Source organism: Octopus sinensis, linkage group LG16 (assembly GCF_006345805.1).
Source record: "Octopus sinensis linkage group LG16, ASM634580v1, whole genome shotgun sequence".
Taxonomy (NCBI): domain Eukaryota; kingdom Metazoa; phylum Mollusca; class Cephalopoda; order Octopoda; family Octopodidae; genus Octopus; species Octopus sinensis.
Genome location: NC_043012.1, coordinates 10082143 through 10102142, shown reverse-complemented (window position 1 = coordinate 10102142; position 20000 = coordinate 10082143). Strand labels below are relative to the sequence as shown.

Genomic DNA, 20000 nt, shown 5'->3' with positions numbered 1-20000 from the left:
AGAGAGAAAGAGGGAGAGGGAGAAAGGGGAGAGAGAAAAGGAGGGAGAGAGAAAGAGAGAAGGAGACAGAGGATTAAGTGTGTGTACGTGTTTGTGTGTGTGCGTGCACTGGTGACACTGTATGTGCTTGTAAGTTAGTCTGTTTGTAAAAACCTCTCTGCGTACAGCGGTTCCAACGTTCTCTCGATAACTTATATCTTCAATATTCTATAACGTCAATTTCACGTTATCTGTTGCAATTAACAATGGAAATAATCACTGATTCATGAAATATTATTCCTGATTACGATGGGGTCATAGAAGGAGATGCAATTAAAAGAGATATCGCGTGCGTAATTTTTTTATTATATAACTGATTTCAACGATTGCACAGTGATCATGCTGGGACAAAACGTTCAAGTATTTATTCCGTGATATGAACCCCAGTATGTATGCGACCACGTAACTATAGCATACACATACACATATATATATATATATATATATGTGTGTGTGTGCGTGTGTGTGTATGTCTATATATATATATATATATATATATACATATATATTGATGTTTGCATATATGTATATATGCATGTATCTGTATGCATATGGAAGTATATATATATATAAGTATATATATGTATGTATGTATGTATGTATGTATGTATGTATGTATGTATGTATGTATGTATGTATGTATGTATGTATGTATGTATGCATGTATGCATGTATGTATATATAAAATGAATGTGTATTTATAGGGGACTGCTTGTATGGACATTGAACCTTCCGAATCACAGTATTAAATCTAAGTTACTGAAAGTCTGAAGAGATTTTAAATGATTTCGAAACGAATCTCACATCCTATGACAATTATATATGAGTTTCTAAAACTTATAATGTATTTCTTTAATTATAAAATCTTCAATTTATTAAAAATGATAAATGTATGCTAAATAAGAGAATGATGTTGTTATCCAAATGATATACATGGTTTTCATATGAAAGAAGATTAATTTTCTGAACAAATATTTTTAAATGCGAATAATAGATTTTGCAATTATTAATAAGCGACAAGGTTAGACGTTAAATATGGTTCAATTGCAATTAAGAACTCCGACCTAGACAGCAGAATACAAGTTTTTAACTAATATATCAAATCGATAACAAGAAAATACCACGCGTTACAAGTTGCTACATATAATAAACCATTGAGCAAGAAGGATTGTCGAAGTTAAGCAATCTGTCTGCGGATGTATGTATGAATATATATATACATATATATATATATATATATATATATATACTAGCAGAGATACCCAGCGTTGCTCGTGATTAAAATGGCATAAAGTTTTATAGTTTTACTTGTTTTGGTGATGTGACTGCTGTTATGCTATAGCACCGCATTTAATCGAAGAATTCGACCCCAGGTCTTGGACTTATTCCATCGGTGTGTTTTGCCAAACAACCAAGTTACGAGACAGAAAACACAGCAACATCGGTTGTCAAGCGATGGTGGGGGTACAAAAAAAGACACACACACACGCATACACATACGCACACACACACAAAATATACACATATATAGGACAGCCTACTTTCAGTTTCCGTACACGAAATCCAGTCACGACGTGGGCCTGACGCTATAGTGTGTGTGTGTGTACGTACGTGTGTATGTTTGTATGTGCGTGCGTCAGTGTGTATTATATATGTCTATATATATAAATATGTGTGTGTGTGTGTGTGTGTATGTGGAGCGCAATAGCCCAGTGGTTAGGGCAGCAGATTCGCGGTCATAGGATCATGGTTTCGATTCCCAGACCAGGCGTCATAGTATTTATTGAGCGAAAACACTTAAAGCTCCACATGGCTCCAGCAGGGAGTGGTGGTGATCCATGCAGGACTTTTTCTTCTATAGGCCTGCTCACCTAGTAAGCCGGGTAGCGTCAATGAAGGCTAAAACAATGCGAAGAGTATTGTGACCAGTGATGTGTGGCAACATCCGATAGCCTGGTCGGTCACGTGATCACGTGATATATATATATATATATATATATACCTACATATATGTATACACACACACACACACACATATATATATGTATATATTTACATATATATATATACATACATACAGGTCTCAATATTATTTAACATTTATGGTGCATTTTAGAAAAACATGTAAGGAATGGATATCATCCACCATGATCACAAGAAGAACTGGAGACTGTTTTAGCTGAAGAATGGAAGAAAAGTTACTTTGGAAAGAATTCAAACTGTTACGATTCCATACCTCGTGGAATTCAAGCTGTAATTACTGGCAAAAATGAAAACATTGTTTTTACTCCCCACTCTGGATGTCCCAAAATATAACTGACCGTGCGAGAAACAGTGACCTTCTAATTGCAAACCACCAACTTTCAATGTCTGATCTTTGGACTTATTAATGGGCATCGCAAAAGACAGACGTATTGGAAATTTAAGTCGTTTGAACTCGAAGGGAATATCGGAAGGTACTAAAAGTAAGAGAAGAATAAAAAAAATATTCAATTTTTTTCACAGTCAGAAATTATTGTGGCCTGTGTGACATTTCTCATTAATTTTTCGACACAAGTCTTGGGCCATTGCATAGTTTTCGTTGAGAAACTTTGTGCAGAAGCATAACTGGAGCGCCTATTATTAACGGAAAGCAAAGAAGTCCTGGTGACTGCAGTGAGTTTAAGAAGTCAACCGGATAATTGACTATTTCCGATTCATCCACAACAGAGTCTATAGTTTTGTATTTATATTCATTTCCTGGCAAAAGATTTTTTCTGTCTTTCATTTAAATCATACACAGTAACGGTCTTTGGTGCCACGATTACTTTTCGCACACCAGCAGCATTTGCGTAATTGGAAATTATACTTGGAAAAGCTTTTTCAATATGTTCTTCAAACGAGCGGACCAAGGCGAAGATATTTGATGGATTCAAGTCACCTCCATGATCGATATCTAGCCTTTCTTCTCCAAAGTACCAAATAGTATGGGCAAATTGTTCCGACGGATGATCCTCATGCAAATGTGCTCTCGTATTAACACTTTGATATGTTTCCATAAAACAGAATATTTGAAGCATGCTTTCAATTCATCCACCTTTGTTCCCCTGGGAATCACTGGCAAAGATTGTTTTGAATTACCTGTAAGTACTACTGTCATACCTTGCATCAGACAATGGGAATTGTGCAAATCCTGCAGCATTCTGTTAACAGTTTGTTTTGATTTTGTTTTATGGAACATTATAGCCTCGTGCCATATGATTAGACAACATTTCTTGAGAACTTGAGCTAAAGAAGTACTTTTACTAATATTGCTGAGCGGTTCATCATTTGAAATTAGATTGAAAGGCAGTTTGAATGATGCATGAGCTGTTCGACCACCTGAGAGTGATCACTGAAATTCCACTGCTCTCTAAAGCTAAGGATATTCCCTTTTTTCTGCCGGACATTGGCTAGCACTAAATTTGTAACAAAAGTTCTTCCAGTTCCTCCTGGAGTGTCTAAAACATATAATCCTCCTCTCTTAAGTGTCACTTGATCAATGATTGTTGTATATGCAAGTTGTTGGACTGGCAAAAGTTTCGGTAGATTTATTCAAGGAATCTTAATGAATCAATATCATATGACGCTTCTGGCAAAACTTCTGTGATCAAATTATCCACTTCATTTCGATGAGCTTCAGGTAAACCAAACTTGCAGAGCTCCTCCCCTCCCAATGAGACAACGCGATTTTCAATACCAGCCAATGCAGAATTTTATATGTAATAGTTGAATGCTATTTCCCTTTGAGGGAATCCTAACTGTGCTTGATATTTGTATTCTTCTGAAAAATCATTCTTATATTTGTGCCACAACGCTAATGGATTACTTGCTTCACAATTCAGGAGAGGAATTGTAAAACGAATATGTCAAAGAAACAGGTGTGCGTGACACTGAAGCCTCAGACGTTGTTCTGTCCCAATTATTGTAATCTTCTCACAAATTTAAAGTAAAGCAGGATTCTTTATAAATACGAACAGTTTGATCTTCAATTGTTGTTGAGAAGGAGATGGAATTCGGTCCACTTATTTCATGAAGAAGCAACCACAAAAGGAAAGAATTCACATTGACTACGTGCAGATGAATATATATATGTATGTATATATATATATATATATATATATATATATATATATATATTTACATATATATTTATATATACATATATATACATATATATGTATATATATGTTTGTATGTATATATATATTGTGTAAATATGTATATGTATATATATATATATATATAATATATATATATATATATATGTATGCATGCATGTATATATATATATCTATGTTTTTATGCATATATATATATATATGTGTGTGTATATATGAATGTATATATATATATATATGTGTGTGTGTGTGTGTGTGTGTGTGTGTGTCTTTGTGTATGTATATGAATATTTGCTTGTATTCCTTTCTGTAGAAGAGCGTAGGCTTGAAACGTAAAAATAGTCTCACCTTCCGGAGCGTCAAGCTAATACACCTGCTTGTTGTTTATATACCTGCATTTGTCTTTTGTTTTCCTGTAACTTTCAACAATATGAATACATATAAGTAGGTATGTACGTATACACATATATAAGTATATATATATATATATATTTATATATATATACAAATGTATGCATGTATGTATGTATATATATATAATGGTCACATCATAGAAGAGAAGAGAAGAAAATATTTCCAATATGTTCTATAATCTGTCTTCTTTAAAGGATTTAGCGATAAACAGTTCTAAGATTTCTGAGTTTAACATCACTTGAAATGTCTGGCAATAAATAGCAAAAGAAACACAATGGCTTCAGCAAATTAATCGGTTGATAGAAGGCCAAGGAAAATCGATGTGAATCGATGAAGACATGACCTCCAACAAGATGAAATGGGAGCGAATACCAAAGGATAAAATTTTTCAATCGATAAGTACATTGAATCCAGAAACAAGATAAACGATGTGAAAATGAAAGAATAAATGGTTCTAGCAGGTATGTTACTTGTAGACAAACTGAAACTGTACTCCAAAGAAAAGTTTCTTGAATAGATGTTAACAAGATATCGAAGTAGAAAGCGCAACGAAAGAGAGGAAAATATCGATTTTTTTTTTACCAGACATCCAGAAACCAAATACAACGATCAAAACCAAATTAAAGTGAAGGGAGAGAGAAGTGTCATCAAGAATCCAGTCACATATAAACGTCAAAAATAGAGGGAGAGTTGTTACGTAAAGAAAAAGATAAAAATTTACAGATACAAAAAAAGTTGTATAATGAGTGTAATTCAGTTGTTTTGGTTTGCGAAATGTCCATTGCTTCTGTACTTATGGAATTAAAGCTGGGAATAAGCTCTAGGTATGCCTTTCTCAAAGGGAAAAGTGCTACGACCCATAGCAATGTCTCGAGAATCATGTGAAGAATTTGCTAAAATGGAAATAGAGCAAAATCACATGGCCTCCAAGAAAAAATAAATATTGACTTTGAATGACTTCGTTTGGATCTGAAGGGTCTTATAAAGCCAGATTGATGTCTATATTAAAATGTATCATGTTATTTACAGCAGAGATGGGATACGTCGTTCACTACCAAATGTTGCGGATGTCAACTTCTAGAAATTCTCATCAAGGATCATATACACGAAGAGGCAAGGCAATGCTGTCACAATTATCTGTGAGAAACATTTTTAGGTATCCAGTGTGTGTTACTTGAAAATAAAGATTATATAATGCGATTTAAAATTACGTATATTTTGAATCAAATGTAGGTTATCGTTCATGCAAATAAAATTCCCTCCATAAATCATAAACTTCGTTTAAATACATTTATTTCCGATTGGGTAATAATTCTATTTTTTTGTGTGACAAGGGTACATTATATAATAATAATAAATTCTGCAAAAATTTGACCAAACCCCCGTGGAATTTCCAGAAAGAAATCGCTCATAGGAACTTTGTTTTGGAAAAGTCATCATTAGGGTCCAAAGTTTGATGGGAAGAAAGTATTGAAAAACAATTTTTATTATAATATGTTATTGATAGGATGAAACAATCCACTTCATTATATCTCCATCATTTCTTTGGGGGATATTTCTGCTACGCGCAAGTGAGAACTTCTTACTCCCAACTGACATGAAAATAAATAACTATAAGCTAAGAATCGATAAATGTGTTCATCTATGTGATGCTTTGAATATCGAGGGAAATTTAGGAATTGATCTGCAAATTGCTATTTAGTTATCCTCTTGCAAATTACATCTGTGATACATACATAAATGTGCTAGAATGCATTTTACCAATGTCAGAAAGTTTCTTCTTCATTTATTTGTCACCTTCGTATATATCGAAAATGTACTGAAACAAGATGATTCGATTTCAGACCAACTGACTAAATATGTTATTCACTTGATCAAATTCTAAGAAAAATAGCATTTCGCTGTTACACGTGCTCTATAGAACGGCTTAAAGGTAACTATTGTTTAGTTGTATGAAAATGACTCTGGAACACAAAACGATAGTACACTAACAGGACCCATGAATATTTCACGGAATTAAGAGTAAAAATACTAAGTTATTTCTGAAAATTTAGACCAAAACTTGACAACATAACCCGTGCTGTGTCTGTAGGGAAAGATAATCGTTCATCTCCAACTCATTGAAAAGTGAAAGAAATTGGAATACGATGATTACTTAATGCACTTTATATATACAGTTTATATATTTTAAGCACAATTTTTACACTTACCTACGGCACACATAGAATAAATATTGACTCATATTTTTCCATTTTTAACATAAAGAAAAAAAATATCCCGTGTACATGATGCAGCCTTTAGTTAAATTGCATATATCTGCCACCTAAATAATTCTGAATATTTCAAGGAATTGCACTTATGCGCATACGTTTAGTTGTAGGTGATATAAAAATATCTAGTTCAAGTTTAAACATATAAACTTTTTCCTATGCAATCACCACCGCCACCTCCACCACCACCATCGTCTCCCTCTCTCTCCCTCCTCTCTCTCCCACTCTCTCCATCCCCCCTCTCTGTCCCTCTTGTCTCTCCCCTCCCTCCCTTTCCTCTTTCTCTACCTTTCTTTAACCTCACCAATGGAATATCACCCCTCTGCTAAAATCATATTTCTAAGTCTCTCTATATCAGTACATTCCACTAACTTACGTTTCCCCTATCTCACGTCATAGACTCTTCTCTTTTCCTCTTTTCTTTCTCTCTCTTTCTGTCTCACTCTTCGTCTTGTCCTCTTTTTCTCCTTTTCCTTTCTCCTTTCTTTCCTTTCAACTAATCGGGTAAAAGCGTTACAATTACATTCTCTCTAACTCACGTCATTGATTCTTCTCTCTCCCTCTATTTCTCCCTCCATCTTTTTCTCTCTTCTTGTTTTCTTTCTCCCTCACTTTTTGTAATCCCGTGAAAGCGTTACCGACGGGTTAAGGAACGCGGTAACTAGCAGAATTATTATAAGAATCTCGCCTAAAGACTCTCATTGTGTCCTAAATGAAATCCGGAAGAAGTTTAATTTCCTTGGCCTACGTCGATTTCTACAGATACAAATAACTTGCAAAAATAAAACAAAAAAAAAAGAAAAGAAAAGATAATATCCGAAAGAATTATTTTCCTTATAGATATGCTAACCGATTGCGATGGACTGTTTCTTGTACATAAAGGGAAAAGACGCAGGACATTAAGGTCACAAACAGCGTCCATTACAGAAATAGAAAATTATTCGATATCTCCTCGTTCATGCATCTTTATTAAATTTTACAATTCAGTCTAATCCATTGTGTATTTTTCTACAATTACGAATACGTAAAGAAAAACGACATCAATTTCTTGAATTAGAAGCTATAATCTAATCTATATATATAAAGCTGAAGATGTGCGGTGTCTGTCTCCTACGATTTAGATTCCTAACTACTCCCACATTTTGCGGTGCAGTTTAACCAAATTCGGGTATCTTATAGTCGTGATTCATATCGAGCCCTTCTGGGTATTAGCGCGCGTCTACGATGAGTCTACGATTAAAAAAAAAATTACCAGCATTTTTTTCCATTTTTAATGCAATTTTTTGCTATTATATAAGGGAAGTGACTCTCTAAAAATGCTTATATAGTTATTTCCCTTACAAACCCGAACAACGTCGAGCGATACTGCTAGTTATCTATAATTTCTTAAAACAGCAGACGTTCTTAGGTGCGCACAGTCCATGTTGTATCAAACATACATATATATATATATATGTGTGTGTGTATCTGTGTGTGTATGTGTGTTTATGTGTACGTATATAGATATGTATAGATTATTTGAAGTTGTATATAGAATTTATGTATTTAAAAAAGATAGTCAGAATTTGGAGAAAAGCAATTTATTTAACGTTTTCGTCCCTTTCAGGGATTCATTATGAAGGATTTCTCATAGAAAATTCACACCTATTGTATATACGAAGGGGTTCCCACAAGAACACTGAATTTTGCAATATTATTTTATTCAATTAGTTTGACATGTTTACGCTTTGTCACCTTGAGACTATTATCCATTTGAAACAATACATAGGTTTAGGCGCGCTTCCCCATATTCGAAACAGTGCTGGAACTCTTGCAAAGTGATGCTTTTAATGCCTCTATCATTTTTCTTCTTCCCCGCTTCCACATCTGCAAATACCATAGCACCACTTTTCGTCTCCAGTGATGACCTACTTCGAAAAGAGTTCTGGATCAAATTCCAACTGTCCTTGAAATTCACGGTACGCATTCAGCCATGACTGCTTTTGACCTTCCGTAAGCAAGCGAGACACAAATGTTGCTGTAACCGTATCCTTTCACAATTCGTCGCTCAAAATTCGTTGGTGCGAGTTCCAGAACACACCATTCATATCAACAAGTTGGTCAATTTTTGGAAGACTGAGTATCTTGTGTGGAGGCAGTAATGGCTCAAATGGGCGGCCATATATTTTGTTGTAATTAATGTTACGTTAAAATTATATCTGTCTGCTAACATTATTTCAGTATTTATAACCAGTTTTATGCATCGTAAACATTGTCTCAGTTTATCTGCAAGATCATGTATGCTCACACACGCACACACACACATATATATATATATATATATGTGTGTGTGTGTGTGTGTGTGTGTGTGTGTATGTAAAGAATGTACAGTTCTTTTTCGTACCTTGGGCTTTTAAGACTAGTTTCCCTATTCTGGAGCATATATATTCCCCAACCTCCCTTAGAAGGGACGCCGGTTCAAGCAGGATTACCTACACCCGCCCACTGAGTGTTCTGGAGTAACGAGTACGAAATGAAAGGTCTTGTTCAAGAAGGAAACTTATCACTCGTCGCAGAAATCGAAACCACAACCTTTCAATCGTAAGTGCAAAACGCCAAAAGTACCACGCGCCTCTACATGTACACATACATACATAGTATCAAATATATGAATATGTATATATATATATACATATATATATACACATTTATATATACACATACACATATATATATATATGAATATATGTATATGTATATACATATACATATATATATATATATATATATATATATATATATTATATATATATATATATATATATATATAAGTATATGTATGCCCACACACACACACACACACACATACATATATATATATACACTTACCCAATGTTCGTATATGCAGTGTAAAAAGATGACAGTTCTTATTAGAGTCACTGTTGACATCTTAATATGAATTTATGAATCTATCGATTAGATGTTTCTGCAAACGTTCATCCCTATAATTTGATGTATGAATGATCTATTTTTCTGTGATATAGAATGAGATACATAGAGAAGTATGGATAAGGAAATATTAAGGCAATGCAAGGAATAAAGTGTGGAAAGATCAGCCTCCGAAACGCCTTCCATTGCTGCACTGACGCTTCTGCACATCTCTTAAAGTAACATCCATCATACTTTGCATTGCTTTTGCAATGATTTTTTTAAAAGTTGTCTTTTATTTGTTTCCACTTTTTATTTTTTATCATAACATAGGCATACTTCTGTTAATCCTCATAATTGTTTATTTATTCGTCTGTGAAGTATGTCGGTCTATCGTTAAGATACTTTTAATACACATTAGATCACAAAATAATTGTTCTTATATTTTGCCATAATACGTTCTCCATTTCATTTCAGATATTTCATCTGGAAGATATTCCTCCATTTTCCCAGCACACATATTTTGATATTCAAGTATGCTTCTAGTCACCTTCATTATAAATCTTACAACATTTCGAGATTGAATTCTTATTGGACATCTGAATTAAACATAGTCGTCAGGGATACTGAATTGAAAGAGAGTATAAGACCACAATTAATAAAGATGATGACGAGTAGGAGAATGATATGGAAGATGACGGTAGATGAAGCGATATTAAAGAAGAAGCAAAAATAAGTGCTAATTATATTCATTTATGATAGGCATTTGGAGTAGTAATATGTGAAATAATATTTGAAGAGTGAAGATTTTGGAAACAGAGAACAGCAGAATATTCGGCGTAGAAGACAATAGGCAGCATCAATTTCTATTAAAATATTGTAAATATTTATTTAAGAAAACTTCTTAAAATGGATGAACAATTCAACTTCAGCAACTCCAACATAACTGAACTCGAATACAAACCACCACCAATGTACGTGCAAATGATATTTGTATTAGTCTATGGGTTGGTGGTGTTGGTTGCCGTTGGAGGTAACGTGCTGGTCTGTCACATTATTCTGATATGCCAACGGATGAGGACTGCGACGAACCTTTTTCTACTAAATTTGGCGATCAGTGACATTCTTATGGCGATACTTTGCATCCCTCTCACTTTTGTTTCTACTGTCATGCTCAACTATTGGCCTTTTGGAAACGTCATGTGTCCAGTTGTCACTTATATCCAGGCTGTATCAGTGTTTCTCAGTGCATTCACTCTAGTGGCAATGAGCATGGACCGTTATGTAGCTGTCCTCCATCCTCTTCGACCGAAGCTGACCAATACACAAGCGGTGAAAATCATAGCCGTCACATGGGTTTTAGCGATGGCTGCTCCCTTACCTACGGCAATTGTATCACGTGTTCTAAACGAAAACTCAGATGGGAATGAATCAGACGCCTTCAATGGTCTGTGCCAAGAAATCTGGGAGCATGATTACCAACGCCAGAGCTACAGTATGGTCATCATGTTTCTGCAGTATTTTATACCACTTATAGTACTTATTTTCACATACGCTCGGATTGGATATATTGTTTGGATCAAAAGCCCTCCTGGAGAAGCAGTAAGGAATCGGGATGAAAGAATGGCAGCCTCGAAAAGAAAGGTAAACAACTCCAAACTTTTATATTTCAAATTCTTATTCTCAAGTAATTTCTTTGGCTGCTGTTGTTTTATATATGTCAACAGTTCACTAAATCCTCAACTCTCCCCCCGCTCACCATTGATACATGTGTTTACATGAGAGAAAAGTAAGTCTATTAACCCATGTCTAATAAATTTCAGGAATAAAATTCAGTGCCTTCCACAAAAATTGAGATTCTTTATACGTATGATTGTGCATGTGTCTTTGTGTGTGTGTGTGTTTTTGTGTGTATGCGTGTGTGTGTGGGCACCTGCTTGCTTGCAAAGAGCAAGTAATTTGAACTAAACCACTGTGCGTTTGTGGCCTGTACTCCTGCTGTTAAATTGATCGAATGCCTGAATGACACCATAAGACTATGCGTATGTCTATGAATAAGTATACAAGCACGCACACACACACACACACACACACAGACACACAAACACACAAATTTACATACACATACACATATACATGCATAAGAATATATATATCGTTGCTATTATGTTCAACTGTCGTATGTCCAAATTTAGTCAAATGCGGTTTTCTCAATATTTAATTTTGCTTATAATAGCCAGTTCTTTTGGTAAAACTATCGTATCTCCAGCTATTTCAGATGCCAAAATATGAAAACTGTCAAAGTGTAGTTCAACGTTTAAGCATTTTCCAAATGTCCCACTTACGACAGATGTGCAAAAATATTTCTGAGTGAAAATATCACACATGCATGGGGTTACAAAGTATTATTTTTAAGCTGAAAGTATTGCTAATGTAAAGAGAAATGGAAAGGTGAAACTATTTTTTCGCTTTGTGAAAAAGCAAAGTTTTGGACTTACGACAGTTTTGCATAATATCAACGATATATATATATATATATATATTCATGCACACACAGTTGTACAAGTGTGTGAGAGGGGGGTGTAAATGTGCATATGACATTGTGGACGTGTGTTTGTGTTTTCTTATCAACATTTACAGTTCTATGCATTTTGATTTAAAAATAACCTAAAATAGATGTTTCCAGAAATACTACTTATATTTTGTTACATGTTAACCATTCTATATATCATCTTCAGGCACCATTGTCCAAATATACTGCTGGTGACACATAGTATCTTTGTATTTGACACATAGCATCTTTGTATTTGATTCGATTACCAAGCTCAACAAGTTGTACAAACTTTTATATTTTACAAATAATTTTAAAAGATAACCATATATTCTCAATTTATGGAGACTGTTACGACAATACAATACTGAAAATGAGTTGAATATTTTATTTAAATCTTTGTAGCTATTATAGGAAGTCTAATTTTATATGTAGATAATCTGTCTAAAAATATTTATTTCCATCGGTCACGACTGTAAATAACGCGAACCACACATTACGGATATTACTATATCAGCTAAAATTAACCTGGTTATTGAAAATATGATTATATATCATTGCAAAAATTCCTCAGTTATTAATTCTATGGTAAAAAATACAAAATGCATAAAAGAAATTTAAATGTCACCACGAATATACTATAAATATAAAATTAAAAATGGAAAAACCTCTGAAAGTTGCCACATAAAATTCTAATGGCTAATGTATTTTAGAAATTTATAACCAAAATTGAAATTCCTAAACGTCCATTAGTCTTAACAATAAATATCGCACTTCCCACAACAGGTGCCACAATAAAATTGTGCTTTACACACTAAAAAAAGGCATTAGTTGGCATGATAAAACGGAAAAATTAATGATATTATTTATAATTCTGTAAAAAGAAACAGCTATAAAAACAATTGTTTGCGGTTTAGGGACAAGGACAGAAAATTTGTCTGTCAATACTATTGATTTCAATACTTACCTTATACAATGCTTAATGATCCCTGACCTCGAGGTTATTCCAACACAGCATATAAAGAAAATACGTTGAAGCACTGAATGGGGAAGCACTCCGTCGGTTACGACGACGAGGGTTACGGTTGATCCGAATCAACGGAACAGCCTGCTCGTGAAATTAACATGTAAGTGGCTGAGCACTCCACAGACACGTGTACCCTTAACGTAGTTCTCGGGGATATTCAGCGTGACACTACGGTCTCGGCAATAATCTTGGAGACCTGATAATCTGTTAAATATTGTTATTGTTTTTGCTGAATAAAATTTGTTGAAAAAAAGTGCCGCAATAATTATGCACCAACCCAATAATTGTTTTGTTCATGAACAGAAAAAAAAAACGCCTGAAATAGGTGTGGTGAATCTCAGCCCATTTTTGTATATTTTCTTATGTTACATCACACTCAGGACCTTCACTGTGTTGGATCCCGAACCTAGAGTGAACCGTGGACCGCATGCTGTAGTATATACTTGTGTATATACTTGTGTATATATATATATACATATATATATATATATATATAATATATATATATATATATATATATATGTATATGTATATATATATATATATATATATATATATGTATGTATGTATGTATATATATATATGTGTATATATATGGAGTGCCAACATAACATGCCGCTGTGAATTATTGTAGGAGTAAATAAAAGGTTTGGAAAAGTCAGAAGTATACACACTTACCTATATACAATGATACATATACATATATACGTACATGCATGGATATATATATATACACATACATACATTCATACACCCGAGAGATAGTGAGAGATATTTATGTGTGTGCATATATGTTTATAAATATATGTGCGAAAATATAATTCTGTATAGATGCATATGTGTTTGTGTGTATGCAAGCATTTGTATGTTTTATGTATATGAGTCTGCCTGTGATTCCTTGCAAGAAAGTATATGTTATAACTTACATGGAGATATATTTAGATATACAGTACCAGTTGTTCAACCAAGCTTGTAATTTGTTTCTCAATGTGGCAAATATTCAAATAGGTTTCCTTTTGTTCAAAGGCACCGAGTTGGCACGCCGGGCGAAATGCATAGCCGTATTTCGTCTGCCGTTACGTTCTGAGTTCAAATGCCGCCGATGTCGACTTTGCCTTCCATCCTTTCGGGATCGTTTGAATAAGTACCAGTTACGCACTGGGGTCGATATAATCGACTTAATCCGTTTGTCTGTCCTAGTTTGTCCTCTCTGTGTTTAGTCCCTTGTGGGTAGTAAAGAAATAGGTATTTCTTCTGTCTTTACGTTCTGAGTTCAAATTCCGTACTGGGGTCGATCTTATAGATTAGCCTCCACTTCTCCAAAAATGTCGGGCCTTGTGCGTTGAGTAGAAATGAATATTTATCATAGGGTAAATAGAGAAATGGAAATGCATTTGGCACGGTTTGGAACCGACGAGTCAAAACGTTCCCGGACTAATTTCGTAACGCGCCATCAGATAGTTGCACACGGCTGCGAGCGCAATAAGATCTAGCAGTGACGTTCATGAAGCAGTCTATCGACTGTCATCATCGCTCTATTTACTTCGCAACTTGCGAAATGTGAGTTTTTGTGATCGCACGTATGCTATTGTGTGCGATTTTGTTATCCACACGTAGTTGGTGCAAATAGGTTAACGTGAAACTTGGGAATTCTGCTACAAGGACATTGAGCACGGTTTAGCAAGCTTATGGAGACGGAGAAGTGGGTCGTGCACAATGTTAGTGGCACGAGTGCTTCAAAACTTAAAGTACGTCGCTGGAACATGAAGAGGAATATGGAAGCCGTATCACGAGCTTCACACTCGGGAATGTGGTACTGTGCATCGAAAATTTATCGCCCAGGAAACAGGCTGTAAATCGAGAAATATGCGGTGAAGTATTTGAAGTATTTGTGCAAAGACATTCGGCAATTACGAAAACTAAAAGAAGCAGCACATATGCTAGGACACAACAACCTCCTAAGCAGACCGAGTGCAGATATGAACAGCATATGGGAACCGGTATTAAGGAAGGATAGAAAAATATTAGATTTATAAGCCCTGAAATTCACTCCACCGGCATGTGGCGTAGTGGTTAAGAGCGCGGGCTACTAACTCCAAGATTCCGAGTTCGATTCTAAGTACGGACCTGAACATTAACAATAATAATAATGATAATAACAGTGGAAAATACCTAAGGAATGAGAACACAGGTTCGAAATTATCCCAATCAAGGAATTGAAGTGGAGGGTATATCAGCTGAAACGCTGTGTTAACAACAAAGATGATGAGGAGAAATAACCATCGAATGTAAATAATGTAAATAATGTAAATAAGCTTACGTTAATAAAAATACATTCCTTCCTATTACTATTGTGATCATTATCACTTGGTTTGCTATAAAGATAAGCATTGTCAGTGCAAATAGTAGCTGACATTTAATTCTTAGAAGATATCCCAGAAGTCTGGCTTTGGAAGGATTTTCATCGAAAGTATTTTTACGCACAATGACACTATCACATGCCCGTGAGTGTGCGTGCGTGAGCGCGTGTGAGTATGTGCGTGTGTCGGTGCAATCGTTTGTATATATGTATGGTCACAGCCTTACGCAGATACGCACATATAGTAGGAATAATGTATGAATATGTATATGCATATACATGTGGGTGTATATATATATATATATATATATATATATAATATATATATATATTTTATATTAAATTAGAGATAAAACCACTATTAGGCAAATCAAACAGTGAAAATCATAAGCTAATACATAGAAAAAATAATTAAAAAATATAAAATATAAAATTCCAAATTAATTTGGAATTTTATATTTTATATTTTTTATATTTTATATTTTATATTTTTTAATTAATTTTTTCTATGTATTAGCTTATGATTTTCACTGTTTGATTTGCCTAATAGTGGTTTTATCTCTAATTTAATATAAAATATATTTATACTATAAAATTGGATTTAATCCTAAATCTAATTTTTCCCTGTAAGTTTGGATTTACTCCCTAATATTATTATATATATATACATATATATATATATATTATATATATATATATATATATATATATATATATATATATATAATATATATATATATATATATATATATATTATATATATATATATTATATATATATATATATATATATATATATACATATATATATATATATATATATACATATATAAGCACACGCTTCGTTGCGTGGTAAGAGAGATGGTTTCGGATTCAGTTCCACTCCGTGGCACCTTAGAATCCGACCAGTGGATTTTGTACACGACAGTTGAAAGATGTCTGCTGTATGTATCTATGCGCGCGCGTATGTGTTTGTGTTTGTTCGCTTGTTCCTTATCATTGCTGCAAAACCGGTGTTAGCGTGTTTATATCACCATAAATACGTAACAAGCGGAAGAAAAAAAGAAAACGAATCAATAAGTCCTGGGCTGATTCATTCGACAAAAAAACTCTTCAAATCAGTGCCTCAGCATGGTGGCAGTTTAACATAACTATATTCTTAAACAGAATATAGTTAGACAAAGGAATACTCAAGTCCAAAAGCATTTATACACTCGAAGATAATAGAAATCTGCAGAAGATTTAGTTAATATAAAAGTATTCGGGACAATTAAATTCTTTTTCACAACGACATCCCCACACTAAATGTAATGTCATCCCGAACACTTGTGGCCCAATAACATAATGCTAGTTATATTGCACTAAATAATAAGATCTATTCGTTTAAGAATGCTCGTCGATTGTACGAAACAGCTGACTTGTGTGAACTAATCTAATATCTAAAGAACGATGATAAAGCAGATGAACGAACAATATTAATGATTTCAATAAGCAGTTCTTCAGAGTTTCAAGATATCTCTTCCCTGTATATATAGTTATTTCTATTGTAGCATCAAATTTGTGATTAAATATTTTAGTTTCAGGCGGCTAGTATGCCTTTCCTAAACATTGATAACTAGAGAGATATAATCACAAATCGGTTTATATGTCATCAACACGTCAGTATGTAGAGCCGAGGAATAAAAATCAAATAATTAAAAGCAAATTGATAGCTGTGTACATGGACTCTGGTAACCGACGCCCCAGACTTTCAAACACACTGTTTCAGTTATGAGGCATTTGTCTTGCACTAAAAATGTATTGTTATTCCTCAATCAGTTTTTCGTTTAACTTTGGAAAAGAAAGTGCATTATAAAAAGCTATTCTGAAACTATTGTAAATACTGTAATCAGATTCTTTCGGGATTTCCAATGATATTTGATGGCTTTGTAACACAGATATTTGATAATTAATATATATGTATGTGTGTGTGTGTGTGTGTGTGTCTCTGTGTCTCTGTGTCTGTGTGTGTCTGTGTCTATGTATGTAAGTATGTATGTATGTATGTATGTGTGTTTGTATGTTTGTATGTATGTCTATATATATATATTTCAGGGTTGATTGAGTTGAAGGTGGTTCTGTCTCTAAAATTACTTTTATATATACGACTTAAACATTGAGAGATGTTCATTTTAGTACATCTAATTTGAATGTCTTTTTCCTGTGTACTCGGAAGTAATATTCCCTAATAATTCTAATAATAATAATTATACATACATATATATATACTCTTTTACTCTTTTACTTGTTTCAGTCCATTTGACTACGGCCATGCTGGAGCACCGCCTTTAGTCGATCAAATCGACCCCGGAACTTATTCTTTGTAAGCCCAGTACTTATTCTATCGGTCTCCTTTGCCGAACCGCTAAGTGGCGGGGACGTAGACACACCAGCATCGGTTGTCAAGCAATGCTAGGGGGACAAACACAGACACACAACACACACACACACATATATATATATATATATATATATATATACATATATACGACAGGCTTCTTTCAGTTTCCGTCTACCAAATCCACTCATTGGTCGGCCCGGGGCTATAGCAGAAGATACTTGCCCAAGATGCCACGCAGTGGGACTGAACCCGCAACCATGTGGTTGGTTAGCAAGCTACTTACCACACAGCCACTCCTGCGCCTCCACACAGCCACTCCTGCGCCTCCACACAGCCACTCCTGCGCCTCTATATATGTATATATATATATAGTCAATTCAAATAAACAAAAATAAAACGAAAACAAAACGAGCGGGAGGACATGCGCAGGAATTATATTGTCTTGACGCTCCGTGAAAGGATAGAGTCTGATGCTTTGTGCATACCTCTTATACAGAAGGGTTCAAGGGAAATGCCCAAAGATGGAAAAGGAATCGCCAACGGCATACGTGTATGTTTTATGCATTATAGAACACATACTCAAACAAAGCACATACATTGAGTATGTGTGTTCGATGAAGTATACAACACCAGTGCTACTTCTAATTATATTAAGCGAGAGAGAGAAAGAGAGAGAGAGGAAGAGAGAGAGATAGAGAGAGAGAAAGGGAACGAACGAAAGAAAGTGTCTCTCGACACATTTTGTAGTAATGTGTTTACGTCCCTGTATGTTTAAGGTTTAGCAAAAATAGATCGATAAGAATAAATATCGGGGCTTGCAAAAAAAATAATAATAAGCACGTAGGGGTGCTACAGCATGGTCGCAGTATATTAACCGAAGCAAGTAAAATATAAATGACTACCACCACCCACTAATATGTCGTGATTTGTGAATCCTAGTATTTTCAGCTTAAGAATCTTTCTCCTCCAGTCTCGTTTAATATACTACCATATTTGAGGAGATATTTTTGTAAGTTTTATATTTCTAAAGAGCAATTATTTCTCCAGTCGACTTTAATTTTTCTTTTCAAATTCAGTTTCCAAAAGTTTATAAATTTTCTTTAGATTATAGGTTATCTATCTTATCTATTTCTATTTTATTATTTATTGGCTAAAGAAATGCTTGCGGATTGTCTTCAGAGAGAATTTTGTAAACTATGACCTTTTGCAGATACTACTCAAAAAGCTGCAAATATTTTCCTTTCTTGTAGGTACAGTGGACGAATTTGTTAAAGAATTGTTTACCTGACTCTGTCTATCAATTTGTAATGTTGAAAGCCAGCAGGAACATTCCACTGTTTCACCTGTTAAAATATTCAACACTAACACACCACACAGATAAAATTACATCACTTCGATGATCAAAACATACGCCCTGACCTCAGTTATATAAGGCGATAAACAAGAAGCAAACAACCACAAAGGAGATGCTCACCTTCCCAGCAGTGACACATCATTACCTTGTGAAAAGCTGAGTGCATGGGGGAAGAAGAATTGTGCAGTGCTAGATAACACATTAACAGAAAAATTAACTCGAAGTTAGAAGGAAATCGATGAAAGCTGAAGTCTATTAAAATATCTGAGTTGCACACCATCAAAATCCAATTCTATATTTCATACCGCTTCACATAGAAATGTAGTTTCAATGACTGACCTAAATGATTACAGGAATGAGGAAACAAAATTGATGATGGATTGCTAATAGTTTAGTGAAAACTAGATGGAATAGACAAGACAAAATAAGATGTCAGATTAAGTGTTCACATATGTGGCATACTATATTAGAACAATAACGATCGTTGGACTTTGAGCCGCATGGGGGTTAACGCCGCACTATCATGACAGAAGGTCTCAAAAGAGTGAAGATGATGAGGTA

General features: G+C 34.4%; 1 protein-coding gene across 1 annotated transcript in view; it reads left to right on the top strand.

Moving 5' to 3' along the window:
• The window catches only part of LOC115220449 (RYamide receptor-like), a 133335-nt gene that overhangs the window by 48081 nt on the left and 65254 nt on the right, over positions 1-20000 (top strand). The window contains exon 2 of the mRNA XM_029790577.2: positions 10247-11413. Within this exon, the coding sequence (XP_029646437.1) occupies positions 10679-11413 (735 nt within the window). The 5' untranslated portion in view covers positions 10247-10678. The remainder of the gene's footprint in view (positions 1-10246; positions 11414-20000) is intronic.